The 20,006-nt window shown below is 44.4% G+C and overlaps 1 protein-coding gene and 1 pseudogene across 3 annotated transcripts in view; one reads left to right on the forward strand and one right to left on the reverse strand.

Annotated features, from left to right (window-relative positions):
• Positions 1–5,607: 5,607 nt before the first annotated feature.
• TRAPPC8 (trafficking protein particle complex subunit 8) overlaps positions 5,608–20,006 on the forward strand; it is a 117,045-nt gene continuing 102,646 nt past the window's right edge. For 2 of the 3 annotated variants that reach the window (XM_055235230.2, XM_055235251.2), the window contains exons 1-2: positions 5,683–6,241; positions 16,435–16,629. In XM_055235230.2, the coding sequence (XP_055091205.1) occupies positions 6,085–6,241; positions 16,435–16,629 (352 nt within the window). In that variant the 5' untranslated portion in view covers positions 5,683–6,084. Of the gene's footprint in view, positions 6,242–16,434; positions 16,630–20,006 lie in introns of all 3 variants that reach the window. The other variant, XM_055235241.2, reaches the window with a different exon arrangement.
• LOC129461291 (uncharacterized) lies at positions 11,210–11,301 on the reverse strand (annotated as a pseudogene).

The raw sequence follows: 20,006 nt of genomic DNA on the forward strand, positions 1-20,006 counted from the left end.
TTGCAGCTCTTCCTTCTTTCCTGTGACCTTTATCCCAACTCTACCTGTAGTTACATGAGCCATTAAATTCTCTAGTTTGTTGAAGCTAGTATAAATTTAATTTGCTTTTTCTGTTTTTGAGATGGAGTCTTGCTGTATTGCCCAGGCTGGAGTGATCTTGGCTCATTGCAACCTCCGCCTCCCAGGTTCAAGCGATTCTCCTGCCTCAGCCTCCCAAGTAGCTGAGACTACAGGTATATGCCACTATGCCTGGCCAATTTTTTTTTTATTTTTTATTTTTATTTTTTTAATTAATTTTTTTTGCACACAAAAACAATAAACATTTTCTAAAAATACATACAAACAAAAAGATGCGTATCAAACATATTAGGAAGGTTGCACATGGGAAGTCGGGGAATAGAAACGGGGGGTGGGAGTTAAAATAAATGAGAGAAGGACTTTATATGGATCAGCGATAATAACTCAATCCTCTATTTGACAAAGAAGAGGGAGAAGGAAGAGGAACAAAAAGAAAGTGGGATAAAGGATCAGAAAGGGAGGAAAATAGAAAAAATTAGAGTATGACTCCAGGGTAGACCTGTTTTGTTGTCACTGAGTTGGTTGGTTGGTTTGTCTGTTGTATTTTTCATGTTTCGCCAAGTTGGCCAGACTGGTCTCGAACTCCTAGCCCGAAGTGATCAACCCGCCTCGCCCCCCAGAGTGCCGGGACCACAGGCGTGAGCCACCACGTCCAGCCCCCACATTGCTTCTGGCCTCTGTGGTAGACCTCCCAGACGGGGCGGCCAGGCAGAGACGCTCCTCACTTCTTCCCAGACGATAGGTGGCCGGGCAGAGGCACTCCTCACTTCCCAGACGGTGGGTGGTCGGGCAGAGGTGCTCCTCACTTCCCAGACGGTGGGTGGTCGGGCAGAGGTGCTCCTCACTTCCCAGACGGTGGGTGGCCGGGCAGAGGCGCTCCTCACTTCCCAGACGGGGTGGCCGGCCGGGCAGAGGCGCTCCTCACCTCCCAGACGATGGGTGGCCTGGCCAATTTTTGTATTTTGGGTAGGGACAGGTTTCACCATGTTGGCCAGGCTGGTCTCAAACTCCTGACCTTGGATGATTCACCTGCCTTGGCCTCCAAAAGTGCTGGGATTACAGGCATGAGCCACTGCATGCCTGGCCTAATTTGCTTTGTTTTGACATTGAAAGAATCCTGACTAAAAGATCTGCTACTATGGTCACAGTAAATATCGTCGACAAAAAGTATCAAACTCTTTAAAACATTTAAAGAGGTTTATTCTTTTTTTGTTTTTTTGAGACAAACTCTCACTCTGTTGCCCAACCTGGAGTGCAGTGGCGTGATCTTGGCTCACTGCAACCTCCGCCCCTCAGGTTCAAGTGATTCTCCCGCCTCAGCCTCCTGAGTAGGGGACGACAGGCATGCGCCACCATGCCTGGCTAAATTTTTGGTATTTTTAGTACAGACGGGGTTTCACTATGTTGGCTAGGCTGGTCTTGAACTCCTGACTTTGTGATCCGCCCACCTCAGCCTCCCAAAGTGCTGGGATTACAGGTGTGAGCCACCGCGCCCGGCCCTAAAGAGATTTATTCTAAACAAAATATGAGTGACCAAGGCCTGAGGCACAGTCCCAAGAGGTACTGAGAATATGTGCCCAAGACTGTTGGGTTACAGCTTGGTTTTAATACAACTTAGGGAGACATAAAACATCAATCAATACATTTGGGGTATACCTTGGTTTGGTCGGGGAAGGTGGGACAACTTGAAGAGGGTTTGGGGGAGGGCTTTAGGTCATAGGTGGATTAAAAGATTTCCTGACTGGCAACTGGTTGAAAGAGTGAAGTTACTATTTAAAGACCTGGAATAAACAGAAAGGAATGCCTGGATTGAAATAAGGGGTGGAGGACACTAAGGTTCTTATTATGTAGACGAAGTCTCCTAGGTGGCCGTCCTTAGAGACAATAGATGGCAAATGTTTTCTATTCTGACCTGTAAAAGGGGCTAGACTCTCAGTTAATTTCTTCAGAATTGGGAGGGCCTGAAAGGGGGAAACATCTAGTTATGTTAACAGAGATTCTTTTTTTTTTGAGATGGAGTTTTTTGCTCTTCTTGCCCAGGCTGGAGTCCAATGGCGCTATCTTGGCTCACTGCAATCTCTGCCTCCTGGGTTCAGGCGATTCTCCCGCCTCACCCTCCTGAGTAGCTGGGATTACAGGTGCCCATCACCACGCCTGGCTAAATTTTTAGTAGAGATGGGGTTTCACCATGTTGGCCAGGCTGACCTCAGGTGATCCACGTGCCTTGGCCTCACAAAATGCTGGGATTGCAGGTGTGAGCCAACGCACCCACCCAATAGAGATTCTTAACAGATGCAATTACCTCTCTCCCCACAAAATGGCTTTGCAGGGACCTTTCAAAATACAGCAAAGAAATATATTTTGAGGTAAAATACTTTGATTTCCTTTATCTGTCATGTGATGTTATGCCAGAGTCAAGTTGGAAAGTAAGCCATGTTATATATAAGTTTACATAAAACCCATCTGATAACTTTTTTTTTTTGAGATGGAGTCTTGTTCTGTTGCCCAGGCTGGAGTGCAGTGGCACGATATTGGCTCACTGCAACCTCCACCTCCTGAGTTCAAGTGATTCTCCTGCCTCAGCCTCCTGAGTAGCTGGGATTACAGGCGCACACCACCACGCCCAGCTAATTTTTTGTGTATTTTTAGTAGAGACGGGGTTTCACTATGTTGGCCAGACTGGTCTCGAACTCCTGACGTCGTGACCCACCCGCCTCAGCCTCCCAAAGTGCTGGGATGACAGATGTGAGCCACCGCGCCCGGCCCATTTGATAACATTTTATGTTTTGTAGGGTGTGACTCCACTGGCCCCTTAGATAGGAATTCAGGGAAGAGGGGAAAAAAGTCAGAGTTTAGTCCTCAGTATGGTCTCCTTTAAGGTGTTTCCACAGTTCAAACAGTACCTTGTCAAAAGACAGAAGAGACCAGGATAGACTATGAAAGAAGTACATTTACACAGTGAAGTTACTCACTGGAAACACTGTGTATGGGTGTGGTATTAGATTGTGAAGTCAGGCTGGGTGTAGTGGCTCACACCTGCAATCCCAGCATTTTGGGAGGCTGAGGCAGAAGGATCACCAGAGCCCAGAGTTTGAGGCCAGCCTGGGCAATACAGTGAGCCCTCATCTCTACATATTTAAAAAAAAAAACAAAAAACTGCAAAGTCAATGTGTAAGACAAAAATCCATTTAGGCTCAGCCATAAAAAGGAATGAAGTAATGATTCACATTACAACATGGATGAACCTTTAAAATATATTGCTGAGTGAAGTAATATGTGTACAAAAGATCACATATTGTATAATTTCACTTATATGAAATGTCCAGAATAGGTAAATCTACACAGACAGAAAGTAGATTAGTGATTGCCAGGAGTTGGAGGGCATGGCAGGGTACAGAATGATAAAAGCTTGTACCAGGCTTCTTTTTGGGATGAACATGTTCTGGAATTAGATAGTAGTAATGGTTGCACAACTTTTGGAATAAACTGAAAACCACTGAATTGTACACTTATTTGAAGGGGTAAATATTATGGCATATGAATTATATCTCAGAAAAATCTATTTTGGCTAAATTACCATTGAAAGTCCTTTTCGAAGAGTCTACTTCAGCTGTTTTTACTTTCAGCATAAAAATAAATGGCCTTTGAAACTTTTTAGAGTACTAGATAAATAGTATGTTTGCATTTAGGAGTCCTGTTATAAAAAATCTATCTTATAACTTGAGTCACACTAAATTATATGAGATTCTCACAACATTATAAAGGGTAAGGAAGTGAATCAGAATTATTGAAAAGGGATTGTGTGTATCCCTAGGGATTTAATAATTTCCAGACGTAGACAGTTTTAAGGAAATGAATTTCCAGACCCTTAACTTGCACATGTTTTCTCTTGCAAAAGGAAATTAAATTTTGGGACCCCAAACTGATTAGCCAAAGGGAAAAGTCAAGCTGGGACTAGTCACGCAAATCTGCCTCCCCCTTTTGGTTCCTAAATAAGATGGCTGCATGATGAAAAGCTACATCTCTCCCCCATATTTTGCCCACAATGAAATTCTTAGTGTGCTGTTAAAACTTCATGGCAATGCAAATTGATAGCTTATCTTTACAGGTGGTCACCCCAGCCCGTCAGACACAAATGCATACCTGATTGTTCCCCTACCCCATTTTGTCTGTTATCTTATGAAAAATGCAGATTCCCACATTTTTCCTCTGCCCATTTTATGTCATCTTATGTAAAAAATGCAGATTCACTGAGCCAGACAAAGGCAAGAATTACTATTTTCTCCTACTGCTCCCTTACATGAAAACAGTGTGCTTCTCAATATCCCGCCCTTTCCCCCTTTAAATTTGGAGCCCTCAAAATCATCTTCCGACAAAGGCATAGACCTCTTTCCTGGGCTCGTCCTTAACTTTGGCAAATAAATCTCCTAAAGTGATGGACACTCTTATAAATTAATCTGTAGCCAAGGCATGTCATCAATATGTCCTACTGTGCCTTCCTACCTCCCATTTATCACCTTACATGAGAAGCATACATCTAACTTGTCATAAATTATTACCATAGTAAAAATCTGAGGGTGTCAAGAAGTCGAAAAATTTGAGTCATTGACGTTGGGGAAGACTCCTTTAATTAAAGCATCATAAAATCATGATAGAATGATACATTTTTCCATGCCTTATATTTTTGGCATGTAAAACAGGAGGAGCTCAAACAATTGAGTGACACATTAGTAGAATTCTTTCCATTCACTTCTACTTACAAGGCACACACCATTGACCTCACCCCGCCCCCCCTTTAAAACAATCTTTGACCCGCCCCCCTCCCCCCCTTAAAGGAATCTTTTAAAAGGAATGAAAGCCGGTTCAGGACAGTACACAGTACATAAATACTGGCTTCCCCTACCTCCACCACCAGTAAGTAAACATCCCAGCAGACTGTAAAAAGGAAGAGGCTGAGGACGAACCACGCGGACATTTGCAGGCACACCCTTTCCCTGCGACCAACAAAAATGCAGTAGCGCAATTACACTCGAGGGAATTGCAGCACTCACAACAGCACACATTCTGTTCAATGGTTGAGTCCACATAAAGTGACAGTCTGTTTCTAAAAGCATGGCCGTATTTAAAGGATACATGGCCTGTTCAGGTCCACTTCAGCGAAACCCCAAGCACTTCCGAGAGGTCCATTCCCTCTCCCCGAACAGGTGCAACTCGCTGCTCCGCCGGCGAGCGTAGGCAGCAGCGCGACCAACCGCATCGGTTGCCCACAACAGCCAGGGAGAGAGCCTTAGGGACGTCAAAAAGGCCAGGCCTGCGTGGAAAGTGAGGATGCGCCTCCATCACTGCGACAGCACCCGTCTCGAGGTTCCGCTACCGCTAGCAGGTCGCTCTCAGCTCTGCTCTGCCAAGGGCAAGCTTGAGAACCCCGCCTACAGTTGCGCACCTCCCCCCGCCTCGGGCCCCGCCCACCGCACTTGTAGCCCCGCCCTGCCCAGGGAGCTTCCGTCACAGCACTTCCGGCTCCAGCCTCCCAACCGGCCTCCGTCGCTTTTCACTTCCCTCTCCTCAGCTCTCTTCCCTTACCCCTACCGTCTCCTTTAACACAGTCACGTGAGGGATGCGCGCGGGGGCAGCTGGGAGTAGTACTGCCGGTTGGTCAGGGTTCGGCCTCAACATGGCGGTTCCGGCCGGGCAGTGACCAAGGTTTTGCCGTCCGAAGGACTAAGTGGTGACTGTCGGCGTCTCCACCTATCGGGGTGGAATGCGAGCACGCGGGGACGAGCGCTGAGGAGCGGCGGTGACGGGAAGGAGGGGGGGTCAGTGGATTGTGCCCCAGAAACCGAAGCGGCGGCGTCTGTTCCTTCTACTTGTCTCTAGGCTCCAGTGCGTTCGGGGCCCCGCCCGGCCGGGCCAGGCCGGCGGGCGGCGGCGGTAGCTGCTGCAGCCGCAGGATAACCTCTCAGGGTGGGCCGGAGGGCGGGCGCCGCCGCTGCCTCTGCCGCGGCAATGGCCCAGTGTGTACAATCAGTGCAGGAGCTAATCCCGGACTCCTTCGTCCCCTGTGTCGCTGCGCTGTGCAGCGACGAAGCTGAGCGGCTCACTCGTCTTAATCACCTCAGCTTCGCGGAGCTGCTTAAGCCCTTCTCCCGCCTCACTTCCGAGGGTATGTGGTATCCTCCCCTTTCCAGTGGGCTCCGGCAAAGCCGTGGTCGGGAGAAGGAAGTTGCGGGCGGGCAGGGGAGAGAAGGGCAGTGTTTACGTCCTGGAGCTGGTACCGTGGCGTCTGGGGCTGTGGCCCCGCGGTGCTTCGGGGCGGCTGGAGGAGGACCGTGAGGTTGTCAAGGCAGCGCAGTCCTAAGCTCCAGTTTCTCTGGGCACTTTCTTTCTTCCTCGGACAACCTAGGTCGTTAAGTAATTGGTGCAAAGATAAAAGTGAGTCTTCGAGGACGGCATTGAGACTGTTCTTCACGGCCATAGCGAAGGAATTAGGCATTTGCAAAGCAGCTAACGTAGGAAAATGCTGCCTCTTAGACCAACAGGGTCTGAGTAAGGAAGACCTGTCATCCTCCCTTGGATGTTAAACTGGACTTTCAGAGTAGTTGTAGATGTTACTACATTCTTGTAGCGTTCAGGGTCATCTCTGTGTGAACTACCGTGTGGCTATTTTACTAAGATATTCTTAGCTATACGTTATTTTGCTTAACCTCTCAAGAAAATTAAAAGTATTATAAGAAGAAGAAAACTTGAAACAGCTTTTTGCCCGAAGGAAGAGGAAGCAAGCCCAAGTTGTGGTTAATTTAACCTAGATATTTGGAGTTATCTATACTTATAGGGATGGAAATGTCTTCTCTTGTTAATGAATGTCTTGTTAAGGAGCTACCCGTTTTCTCCAGTTTTGGATATTTTTATTAGGAGAAAATAATGTAGTAAAGCTTCAAGCGTGTTTTAGCCAATATCTTCAAACAACAAAGTCCAAGTAAAGTTTTTTTTGTTAAAGTCGTTAAGAACTGAAGGGTTTCATAATAAGCCTGTGTCAGGCAAACAACTGTGATGTTTGTTAGCTTAATATGACTTATCCACAAAAAAAAATCAGTGCTGTACCATTTTTGCGCTACTGTATTTTTGGGGAGAATAGTTCCATTACAAATTAGTTTTCGTTTTAAGGGGAGAGAGGGAGCTGTCCAAAAAAACAAAGTTTGGAAACTTTTGGATTTTCTTTAGCCTGTATCGTAGCCATCAGCCTCAGTTCCTTCAGTGTTGGACTTAACAAGAGCAACGAAATGCCCTACGTTTTTTTTTTTGTTTTTTATTTATTTATTTATTTATTTTGAGACGGAGTTTCGCTCTTGTTACCCAGGCTGGAGTGCAGTGGCGCGATCTCGGCTCACCGCCACCTCCGCCTCCCAGGTTCAAGCGATTCTCCTGCCTCAGCCGTCTGAGTAGGTGAGATTACAGGCATGTGCCACCATACTCGGATAATTTTTGTATTTTTAGTAGAGACGGGGTTTCTTCATGTTGGTCAGGTTGGTCTCGAACTCCCGACCTCAGGTGATCTGGCCGCCTCGGCCTCCCAAAGTGCTGGGATTATAGGCATGAGCCACCGCGCCCGGCCTTGAATTCCTAAAAAAACACAAACACTTGAGCTAGTTTTACTTTTATATGTGTACTCTTTCCTACTTTCTTAATAAATAATAATAATGTTAATACCTGATACTTGCTTTGTGTAACTTTTTTTAGTCTTCATTGAATCCTATGTTATTGCAATTTTAAATTTGAGGATCTTGAAGCATAGAAGTGTTAAATTGTTCACAGTTTTGCATCTGGGAAAGATTTGCAACAGGTAGTGTGACTCAAGACATTGTGTCCTTAATCATCTTATCTCCTGACAGTATTTAGAATTATGTATTTACACCATAGAGCAGTGCTGTCTAATTGAAATACAATGTGAGTCACAGGTATAATTAAAAATTTTTGGCCGGGTGCAGTGGCTCACGCCTGTAATCCCAGCTCTTTGGGAGGCCGAGGCGGGTGGATCACGAGATCAAGACCATCCTGGCCAACATGGTGAAACCCCATTTCTACTAAAAATACAAAAATTAGCTGGGCTTGATGGTGGGCGCCCGTAGTCCCAGCTACTCGAGAAGCTGAGGCAGGAGAATCACTTGAACCCGGGAAGCACAGTGAGACTCCATCTCAAAACCAACCAAACAAACAAAAAATTTTAGTAGCCACATTAAAAAAGTAAAAAGAAACAAGTGAAATTAGTGTTTTTTTTTTTTTTTTTTGGAGATGGAGTCTTGCCCTGTCGCCCAGGCTGGAGTGCAGTGGCGCGATCTTGGGTCACTACAACCTCTGCCTCCCAGGTTCAAGCGATTTTCCTGCCTCAGCCTCCCGAGTAGCTGAAATTACAGGCACTCACGGCTTATTTTTGTATTTTTAGTAGAGACAGGGTTTCACCATGTTGGCCAGGCTGGTCTCGAACTCCTGACCTCGTGGTCTGCCCGCCTCGGCCTCCCAAAGTGCTGGGATTACAGGCGTGAGCCACCGTGCCCCGCCGAAATTAGTTTTAATACTATATTTTATTTAACTCAGTATTTCCAAAATGTTACTATTTCAATGTGTAATCAATGTGAAAAATATTCATGAGATATTTTACATTCTTTTTTATTGCTTAGTCTTTGAAATTTGGTGTGCCTTTTATACTTAACATCTCAATTTGTACTAGTCGCATTTCAAGTACTCAGTAGCCATATGCAGTTGTTGCCTACTGTATTGGACAGTGCTGTGATGGAGGCTCATTGTCAGTACACTTCTGATTTCCTTCAGGAGACTGGGGAAGATTAAGGAAGGAGTTTCTTTGTTTGTTTGTTTTTTGTTTTGAGACAAGGTCTTGCTCTGTTACCCATGCTGGGAGGGCTGGAGTGCAATTGTACCACCATAGCTCACTCACCCACTGCAGCCTCAACCTCCCAGGTTCTAGCTATCCTCTTGTCTCAGCCTCCCAAGTAGCTGGGACTACAGGCACATGCCATCATGCCTGGCTAATTTTTAAATTTTTGGAGAGACGGGGTTTCTCCTCGTTGCCCAGGCTCGTCTCAAACCACTGCGCCCAGCCTAGTGAAGGAGTATAATGAGTTGGACCGTTAATGGATAGGTAGACAGTTGGTAGAAAGCAAGAGGGCAGTCATTCCCTATGAAGGAGTGGTATGAGGTTATAATGGTATGGACAAAAGGTCTAAATTATGACTGAATGGTTGGGAAACAGGGAGGAAACTCTTACTGGGGTACAGAGTAGTAAGAGGATGCTTAGATAAAGGGAGGACCTTGAATTCTAGGAAAGGGATTTGAGATTTTATGTCTAATGGTAAATGTGAGGAGATTATTGAGGGTCTGAAACATTTGCACATTAATGAGTTGAAAGTTTTGGAGATTAGTTGTGTGGTTTATAAGGATAGATATAAGTAGATACAAGTTTTACATTTCAAGATGAACATGGACTATGATAGTAGCATTAGAAATTTGGCAAAGAGGACTTAATTTTTCTTGGTTTTAGTTTTTTGCTGGTAAATACATTTTAGAATTTTTTTTACCATCTAGAACAGGCCGCTTTTTGTTTCAAGTGTGGAGATTCTTCAAAGACAGCTTTTTTTTTTTTTTTTTTTTTGAGACGGAGTCTCGCTCTGTCACCAGGCTGGAGTGCAGTGGCGAGATCTTGGCTCACTGCAAGCTCCACCTCCCAGGTTCAAGTGATTCTCCTGCCTCAGCCTCCTGAGTAGCTGGGACTGCAGGCTCGCGCCACCATGCTCAGCTAATTTTTGTATTTTTGGTAGAGATGGGGTTTCACCATATTGGCCAGGATTGTCTCCATCTCTTGACCTCGTGATCTGCCCGCCTTGGCCTCCCAAAGTGCTGGGATTACAGGCATGAGCCACTGAGCCAGGCAGCAGCTTTTCTTTAGCAAGTGAGGCATGAGAATATCATTTCAGGCAATGTAATTTAAGAATACAACTGACTAAAACAAGCTAACATTTCCTTAGAGGGAGAAAAAAAATGTTAAAAAAGAAGACTCAATTTCTGGCCTGTAGGTATGCCTTTACTTAGGGTAAAACTTTGCCTTGACTACTGAGTTATCAAGGAGTGTCAAGTACAGTGCCAAGTATTGTCAGGAGACCTATTTTTAGATTTTAGTAGAAAACACTTGGTTTAAAGCTATACCAAAGAGAGGGTTGATAGAAGAGATTTGAGTACTATTTATGTGTAGGGCCTTCAAAATACAGTTTAGACTTTTGATGTATTACACAACGGAGAGCCATTTTAGGTTCCTTAGAGACATTTTAAAACCTGAAGAGTATTAAATTATGTTAAAATTAAATTATTAAAAATATATAATTAAATTTATTATATGTATTTTCTGTGATTGTTATGCTTGATGTATGTTTTGAGACTTAACGTAGTCATTGTTTGACACAAATTTTGAGATCCTAATACTCAAAGAATTTCCACTGGCCATGTTTCAAAGAGTTGTGGTATTAATATTAATTAATCAAGCAAACAACAAAAAATTAAAATTAAGCCTTATTGTTTTTGCTTAGCGATAGTTCTTTGATAGTTCTAAACAATGTTGCAATATATCATTTAGATGTTCTGTAAGTTTTAAGAAAATTTCACTTAAACACTAACTTGGAAGTATGTGGGTTATACATTATTTTATTTTGAAATTAAGGTTACTAAAGGGATTAAAAAGTAGGCCAGGTGCAGTGTCTTAGGCCTGTAATCTCAGCACTTTGAGAGGCTGAGTTGAATGATAATCTGAGGTCAGGAGTTTGAGACCAGCGTGGCCAACGTGGCGAAACCCCATCTCTACTGAAAATACAAAATTAGCCTGGTGTGGTGGTGGGCGCTTGTAGTCCCAGCTGCTCTGGAGGCTGAGGCAGAAGAATCACTTGAACTCGAGAAGTGAAGGTTGCAGTGAGCCAAGATTTTGTCACTGCACTCCAGCCTGGGTGACAGAGCGAGACTCTGTCTCAAAAAAACAACAAAAAAAAGTAGACTAGGATATAACTTTTGAAGGCTATTTAATGTCTCTGGTTTTCTTAAATTTCTTTCTTTTTCTTTTCTTTTTGAATTCTTGAAAAGAAAAACTTGTGTGATCCTTGTGCAGGAGCTATGCTAATCTTCTCTGTATCATTCCAATTTTAGTATATGTGCTGCTGAAGTGAGCAGTTTTTTTTTGAGATAGAGCCTCACTCTGTTGCCCAGGCTGGTCTCGAACTCCGTGGCTCACTACAGCCTCAACCTTCTGAGCTCAAAATATCCTTCCACATCAGCCTCATCAGTAGCTGGGGTTATGGGCGTGTACTACCACACCTGGCTAATTTTTGTAGTTTTTCTAGAAATGGGATTTTGCCATGCTGCCCAGCCGGTCTCAGACTCCTGGACTCAAGCAATTTACCTGCTTTGGACTCCTAAAGTGCTTTGATTACAGGCACGAGCCACTGCGACCGGCCTTAAATTTCTTTCCTTTTCCTTTATTTTTATTTTTTATTTTTTTTGAGACAGAGTCTCGCTCTGTCACCCAGGCTGGAGCGCAGTGGTGAATCTCAGCTCTCTGCAAGCTCCGCCTCCTGGGTTCACGCCATTCTCCTGCCTCAGCCTCCTAAGTAGCTGGGACTACAGGCGCCCGCCACCACGCCCGGCTAATTTTTTGTATTTTTTTAGTAGAGACGGGATTTCACCATGTTAGCCAGGATGGTTTTGATCTTCTGACCTCAGGTGATCCGCCCGCCTCGGCCTCCCAAAGTGCTGAGATGATAGGCGTGAGCCACCGTGCCCAGCTCCTTTTTTTTTTTTTAAGACAGGGTCTTGCTCTGTCACCCGACTGCAGTGCCGTCGCACAATCGCAGCTCACTGCAACCTCCGCCTCCCAGGTTCAAGCAGTTCTTCTGTCTCAGCCTCCTAAGTAGCTGGCATTACAGGCACGGGCCACCACCCCCGGCTAATTTTTGTGTTGTTAGTAGAGACAGGGTTTTGCCGTGTTGGCCAGGCTGGTCTCGAACTCCTGACCTCAAGTGATCCACCCACCTTCGGCCTCCCAAAGTGCTAGATTACAGGCATGAGCCACTGCATCTGGCCTCTTAAATTTCTTTTAGTTGGAAATATGTCATCAATCTTAACTACCATGTTTATGTAATGAAGTAATTGATCTCCAAGGTGTGGAAGTACCAAACTTTGAATAAAATTCAAGTCAGGTTTTCAAAATTTGTTTTCATTTTGTTTTATTTATTAATTTTTCGAGACGGGGTCTCGCTTTGTCACCTAGGCTGGATACAGGGGGCATGATCATGGTTCACTGCAGCCTTGACCTCCTGGGCTCAAGTGATCATTCCACATTGGCCTCCTGGGTAGCTGGGATTACAGGTTTGCACCACACATTTGGCTAATTAAAAAAAAATTTTTTTTTTGTAGAGATGGGGTTTTGCCATGTTGCCCAGGCTGTTCTTGAACTCTTGGACTCAAGCGATCTGCCAGCCTCGGCCTCCCAAAGTGCCTAGATTACAGGCTTGAGCCACTACACCCAGCCAGAGGGTTTTTTAATATGGTAAAGTTTTATATGTATAAAGTATACAAGATCCTCCTACCTTAGCCTCCTGAGTAGCACACGGGTGTGTGCCATCACACCCAGCTAATTAAAAAAATTTTTTTATAGAGATGGGGTCTTGGGCCGGGTGTGGTGGCTCACGCCTGTAATATCAGCACTTTGGGAGGCTGAGGCGGGTGGATCATGAGGTCAAGAGTTTGAGACCAGTCTGGCCAACATGGCAAAACCTCGTCTCTACTAAAAAGATGCAAAAAAGGCGGATCACGAGGTCAGGAGATCGAGACCACGGTGAAACCCCGTCTCTACTAAAAATACAAAAAATTAGCGGGGCGTGGTGGCGGGCGCCTGTAGTCCCAGCTACTCGGAGAGGCTGAGGCAGGAGAATGGCGTGAACCCAGGAGGCGGAGCTTGCAGTGAGCCGAGATCGCGCCACTGCACTCCAGCCTGGGCGACAGAGCAAGACTCTGTATCAAAAAAAAAAAATACAAAAAATTAGCCGGGTGTGGTGGTGGGCGCCTGTTATCCCAGCTACTCGGGAGGCTGAGGCAGGGGAATCGCTTGAACCTGGGAGGCGGAGGTTGCAGTGAGTCGAAATCATGCCATTGCACTCCAGCCTGGGCGACAGAGCAAGACTCTGTCTCAAAAAAAAAAAAATGGGGTCTCTCTCCCTCTGTTGTCCAGGCTGGTCTAGAATTCCTGGGTGCAAGTGATCCTCCTGCTTTAGCCTCCTAAAGTGCTGAGATTACATGCTTGAGGCACTCACTCGGTGCAGTGGGTGCAGTGGCTCAAGCCTATAATCGCAGGCTTGTTTGTTGTTTTTTTTTTTTTTTTTTTTTTGAGACGGAGTCTTGCTCTGTCGCCCAGGCTGGAGTGCAGTGGTGCAATCTTGGCTCACTGCAAGCTCCGCCTCCTGGGTTCACACCATTCTCCTGCCTCAGCCTCCCGAGTAGCTGGGACTACAGGCGCATGCCACCACGCCCGGCTAATTTTTTTGTATTTTTAGTAGAGACAGGGTTTCACCATGTTAGCCAGGATGGTCTCGATGTCCTGACCTCATGATCCTCCTGCCTCGGCCTCCCAAAGTGCTGGGATTACAGGCGTGAGCCACCGCGCCCGGCAGTCGCAGGCTTGTTTATAAAGTTGAGAAGAAAGTGTCATTCTTTATTTGTAGGTACCCAGACCACTTACCCAAAGTTGCCTCTTATTTGTATGTAATGATAACCCATGGTGCAGTTGAAGTAGGTGATGTTGTATCTGCTGCTGCTGCTATACCGCCTCCATTACGTATTGTTGAGCATGGTGCTCAGTGCCTTACAATTACTAACAATAGCTCACCTAAATCCCCAAAATGATTTTTTTTTTTTTTTTTTTGAGATGGAGTTTCGCTCTTGTTGCCCAGGCTGGAGTGCAATGGCGCGATCTTGGCTCACCGCAACTTCTGCCTCCCAGGTTCAAGCAATTCTGCCTCAGCCTCCCGAGTAGCTGGCTTGAGCCACTGGGTGCAGCGGCTCCAGCCTGTAATTGCAGACTTATTTATAAAGCCTGTTTTTTTGTTTGTTTGTTTGTTTGTTTGTTTTTGAGATGGAGTTTTGCTCTTGTTGCCCAGGCTGGAGTGCAGTGGCGCGATCTCGGCTCACCGCAACCTCCGCTTCCAAGGTTCAAGCAATTCTGCCTCAGCCTCCCTGGTAGCTGGGATCACAGGCATGCGCCACCACGCCGGCTAATTTTGTATTTTTAGTAGAGACGGGGTTTCTCTGTGTTGGTCAGGCTGGTCTCAAACTCCCGACCTCAGGTGATCCGCCCGCCAAGGCCTCCCAAAGTGCTGGGATTACAGGCGTGAGCCATCGCGCCCGGCCTAGCCTGTTTTCTTTATACAGTTTTATATGCTGGGTAAAAGCGTAAAAGGTGTCATTATTTTCAAAATACATTTTATTTATTTATTTATGAGATGGAGCCTCTCTCTGTTGCCCAAGCTGGAGTGCAGTGGTGTGATCTCAGCTCTTGTTGCCCAGGCTGGAATACAATGGTGTGGTCTCGGTTCACTGCAACCTCTGCCTCCCGGGTTCAAGTGATTCTCCTGCCTCAGCCTCCAGAGTAGCTGGGATTACAGGCGCGCACCACCGTGCCTGGCTAATTTTGTATTTTTAGGAGAGACGGAGTTTTACCACATTGCCCAGGCTGGTCTTGAACTCCTGACCTCAGGTGATCCGCCTGCCTCGGCCTCCCAAAGTGCTGGGATTACAGGTGTGAGCCACTGCGCCCAGCATTTTTTTTTTTTTTTTTTTTTTTTTTTTTGAGACGGAGTCTCACTCTCTCGCCCAGGCTAGAATGCAGTGGTGCAATCTTGGCTCACTGCAACCCTTCGCCTTGGCTCACTGCAACCTCCGTGTTCAAGTGATTCTCCTGCCTCAGCCTCCCCAGTAGCTGGGATTACAGGCGCCCGCCACCATGCCTGGCTACTTTTTGTATTTTTAGTAGAGACGAGGTTTCACTATGTTGGCCAGGCTGGTCTCGAACTCCTGACCTCAGGTGATCCACCCATCTCGACCTACCAAAGTGCTGGGTTTACAGGCGTGAGCCACTGTGCCCAGCCCTGTAATGGACTGCTTTTAATGCTACTGTAGAACATTTTGTCTGATTATGCGAAAAAATATGCTCACATTTTGTTCTGTGGACTGTGGACACTGTCTTCTTGCTGTAATTGCCTCAGAACCTATTCCCTGTCCGGAAGCTCTGAACTACTTACTGGTTATAAATTATATAGGCTGAAACAAGGACTATAGCATGGTGGAGGCAGGAAGTATTAGGGTGGTAAAAGGGATCTGGACATTTTTTTTTTTTTTTTTTTTTTTTTTGAGACCAAGTCTCTCTCACTCTGTCACCCAAGCTAGAGTGCAGCAGTGCAATCTCGGCTCACTGCAACCTCTGCCTCCCGGGTTCAAGCAATTCTCCTGCCTCAGCCTCCTGAGTAGCTGAGATTACAGGCGCCCGCCACCACACCCAGCTAATTTTTTGTTTTTACTAGAGACAAGGTTTTGCCATGTTGGCCAGGCTGGTCCCCAACTCCTGACTTCCAGCTGTCTGTCTCGGCCTCCCAAAGTGCTGTGATTATAGGTGTGAGCCACTGCAGCTGGCCAGAGTTTTTTTTTTAAGTAGACCCTATTTGTAAGACCAGTTTTAGATGAATGGCAAATTTGAGCAGAAAGTACAGAGAGTTTCTACATACCTCTTGGCCCTGCACATGCACAGCGTCCACCACAGCATCGTGCACTGGAGTAGACATTCGTTTTTATGAGAGTGAAAAAGAGGCTAAGAATGCAGGCCGACTAGGGAAAGAAGAAGGAAGCCCAAGGGCAACATTTAACTCCCCTTTCTTTTTCCTTTTACTGTTTTTAGTGTTAATACCACAGACCTTACGCTGCCTTGGACCAGCTTTAGTGTGAGATGAGAATTAGGGAAGTCGTATGGATAGTGGTTGGTTTCTGGCAACTCCAAACATAGGAAAGGAAAGGACCTACAGTAGGAAAGCTGAGCAGTAGTGAGAGGGGAAGGAATCCTGCAGTTAATAAACTGTCTAGCTAGCCCTTTTGGTTATGAGGGAATGTTGTCAACCATTTATATTTCTGGAAGAATGTTGCACTTGGAATTGCTGGCATCTGCTTTGTACATCCTTTTTGTTTGTAAACCATTAGCCGAATTTTGGGTTATTATGCATTGTATAGAATTAATTTCAAGTTTTTTTCTTTTTTTCTTTAAAGTTCACATGAGAGATCCTAATAATCAACTTCACGTAATTAAAAATTTGAAGATAGCGGTAAGCAACATTGTCACCCAGCCACCTCAGCCTGGAGCCATCCGGAAGCTTTTGAATGATGTTGTTTCTGGCAGTCAACCTGCAGAAGGATTAGTAGCTAATGTGATTACAGCAGGAGATTATGACCTTAACATCAGTGGTAGGTAACAAGGTTTATTGTTATTTTTTGAGTGAAATTTCCTTTTGTTAGAAAAAGCGATTCTAGGACTTGGGAGATGATCAAAATATATTTAAGAGCTTACTAAGTGCTAGGGCCTGAGAATACAATGTTGAAAACAGTCCTAGGAACTTTGCCTATTTATTATTTTAGGACCTAAGGTAGTATCTAGAACATATGCATAATAAATATTTGTTGAATGAAAGAACTAACAGTAAATTAAAAAAATTCTTTTGTGACATAAGTAATATTATAATTAAATAAAAAGCATTAAGTTTATTGTATTTTTATCTTGCTTGGTGTAAAGTGGAGGAAATGTTTATAAAATGTGTAAATATGTAATCGTTTGTGAGTACGTCTTTAACTTGAATGGTAAATGTTTTCATAACAAGATTGGTAGGTAAAATCATATATGTACATATGTATTTTATTTTTTAAATTAAATTTTTATAGAGATAGGGGATCTCATTATGTTCCCAAGGCTGGTCTTAAACTCTTGACCTCAAGTGATCCTCCTGCTTACTTCCCAAGTGCTGGGATTACAGGTGTGAGCCACTGTTCCCAGCCTGAAATTATATATTAATATGTAAAGTGAATTAGAAATATTTGGTCTGTTTTCCAGTATTAAGAAGTCTTAATTGACATGGGGTAGATATTTTAGAGGGAAAATATTCAAAGTACATCATCAAATTAGCATATTTCAGCAGTCTAATAAAATAATCTTTTTAGGCCAGGATAGTTTATAATCTAATACTTTAATACTTCCTAATTTCATATTTAAAGATTTTCTTAAGCAGCCAGGCCTGGTGGCTTACGCCTGTAATCCCAGCACTTTGGGAGGCCAAGGCAGGCGAATCACTTGAGGTCAGGAGTTCAAGACCAGCCTGGCCAACATAGTGAAACCCCGTCTCCATTAAAAATACAAAAATTAGCTGGGTGTGGTGGCAGGTGCCTGTAATCCCAGTTACTTGGGAGGCCAAGGCAGGAGAATCGCTTGAACCTGGGAGGCAGGGGTTGCAGTGAGCCAAGATGGCACCACGGCACTCCAGCCTGGGCAACAGAGCGAGTGTCTGTTTAAAAAAAAAAAAAAAAAAAAAGTTTTTCCTAAACATATGCAGAGAATTTGAAACAGGCGTATTTTAGGTCAGCAAGTTAGTTGTTTGCTCTTGTATAGTTAAAAATATTTGTAGAATTATTTTGTTTAAGTGTTCTATATTTTTTCTTTTTTCTTTGCCTTTAGTTTTAATTCCAGCAAGATGAGTCAACTTGATAATTTTAAGTTGAGAATATTATGGTTATCTTTACCAGTCAAAAAAATCTGAATTTCTTAACAGTTCCTAGCATGTTTTCAATATGAAGCAAAAATTTGGGTATTTCTTGGAGAAAGGAATATAATTTAAACTGTTATTTTTCTCTCATCAGTGTTGTAGTGTGAAGGGCAATGAATCAAATGCCAGTGTCCCAAGTTTTTATACTACCATAGTCATTAGTTAGATAACCTGAATAAGTCACTTAGTGTTTCTTTTTCTTTTTCTTTTTCTTTATAGTATTTTTTGTGACAGGGTCTCACTCTGTCCACCAGGCTGGAGTGCAGTGGTGCTATCATAGTTCACTGTAGCCTCAACCTCCCTGGGCTCAGGTGATCCTCTCACCTCAGCCTACCAACTATGCCAGGCTAATATGTTTTTTTAAAAGAGACAAGGTCTGTCTCTGTCACACAGGCTGGAATGTAGTGGTGTAATCATTGCTCATTGCAGCCTTGAACTCCTGGACTTATGCAGTCTTCTCACCTCAGCCTCCCAAGTAATTAGGACTATAGCTGCACACCACTATGCTTGGCTAATTTTTAAATTTTTTTGTAGAGACAGGGTCTCACTATGTTGAAGTGATCCTCTCACCCTGGCCTCTCAAAGTGTTGAGATTACAGGCATGAGCCACCATGCCCAGCCAAGTCACCTAGTGTTTCTGAGACTCTTCTTTCCATCTCTGAAAACAGGAGTTTGGCTGGATTCTTTTTTTTTTTTTTTTTTTTTTTTTAAATTTTTTTGAGACGGAGTCTCACTGTCGCCCAGGCTGGAGTGTGGTGGCATGATCTCGGCTCACTGAAACCTCTACCTCCTGGGTTCAAGAGATTCTCCTGCCTCAGCCTTCCGAGTATTTGGGATTACAGGTGCCCACCACCATGCCCAGCTAATTTTTTGTATTTTTAGAGGTGATGGAGTTTCACCATGTTGGCCAGGCTGGTTTCGAACTCCTGACCTCAAGTGATCTGCCTGCCTCTCAGCCTCCCAAAGTGCTGGGATTACAGGTGTGAGCCACCACTCCTGGCCTGGCTGGATTCTTTCTTAAGGCCTCTTGTAGACCTTTATATGTGATTCTGTTTTGCAGGATCTTAACAGTTTTGTTAGCCATGCAACAAATATTTATTGATTTCTGCTATATGCTTTGTATTGAGATACAGAGATGAACAAGACATGCTTTAAAGTTTATAATCTGGTAGGGAGACAAATGTGCTAATCAGTAATCATAGTATGGTCTAATTTATAATACATTAATATCACAATACATTGTAATAGAGCTGTGGCATATCTGGTATGCCAAAAGTGCTAAAGGGGCCCAGAGAGGGATTACCTATTATATTTAAAAAACAAAAATATCTTTGTATCTTATATTTATTTCTTTTATTTTTTTTTTCTTACTTATTTTTAAGAGACAGGGTCTTACTCTATCACCCTGTCTAAGGCTGGTGTGCAGTGGTATGATCATAGCCTACTGTAACCTTGAACTCTTGAGCTCAAGGGGTCATCCCATCTCAGCCTCCTGAGTAGCTGGGACTATAGGTGTGTACTATGCTTGGTTAATTAAAATTTGTGTGTGTGTGTGTGTGTGTGTGTGTGTGTAGAGATAAGGTCTCGCTGTGTTTATTAGCAGGCTGGTCTTGAACTTCTGGCCTCAAGCGATCCTCCTACCTTGGCCTCCCAAAGTGCTGGGATTACAGTTGTGAGCCACTGTGCCTGGCCTATATATTTTTTATTTAATTTAATTTTAATTTAATTTAATTTTATTTTTTGAGTCGGAGTCTCACTCTGTTGCCCAGGCTGGAGTGTAGTGGCACGATCTTGGCTCACTGCGATCTCTTTCTCCTGGGTTCACACGATTCTTCTGCCTCAGCCTCCTGAGTTTCTGGGACTACAGGTGTGCACCACCACACCTGGCTAATTTTTGTATTTTTAGTAGACACGGGGTTTCACCATGTTGGCCACGCTCGTCTAAAACTCCTGACCTCAAGTGATCTGCCTGCTTTGGACTCCCAGAGTGCTGGGATTACAGGCATGAGTGACCGGGTCCACTCATTTGCT

The sequence above is a fragment of the Symphalangus syndactylus genome, chromosome 1 (assembly GCF_028878055.3).
Source record: "Symphalangus syndactylus isolate Jambi chromosome 1, NHGRI_mSymSyn1-v2.1_pri, whole genome shotgun sequence".
Taxonomy (NCBI): Eukaryota; Metazoa; Chordata; class Mammalia; order Primates; family Hylobatidae; genus Symphalangus; species Symphalangus syndactylus.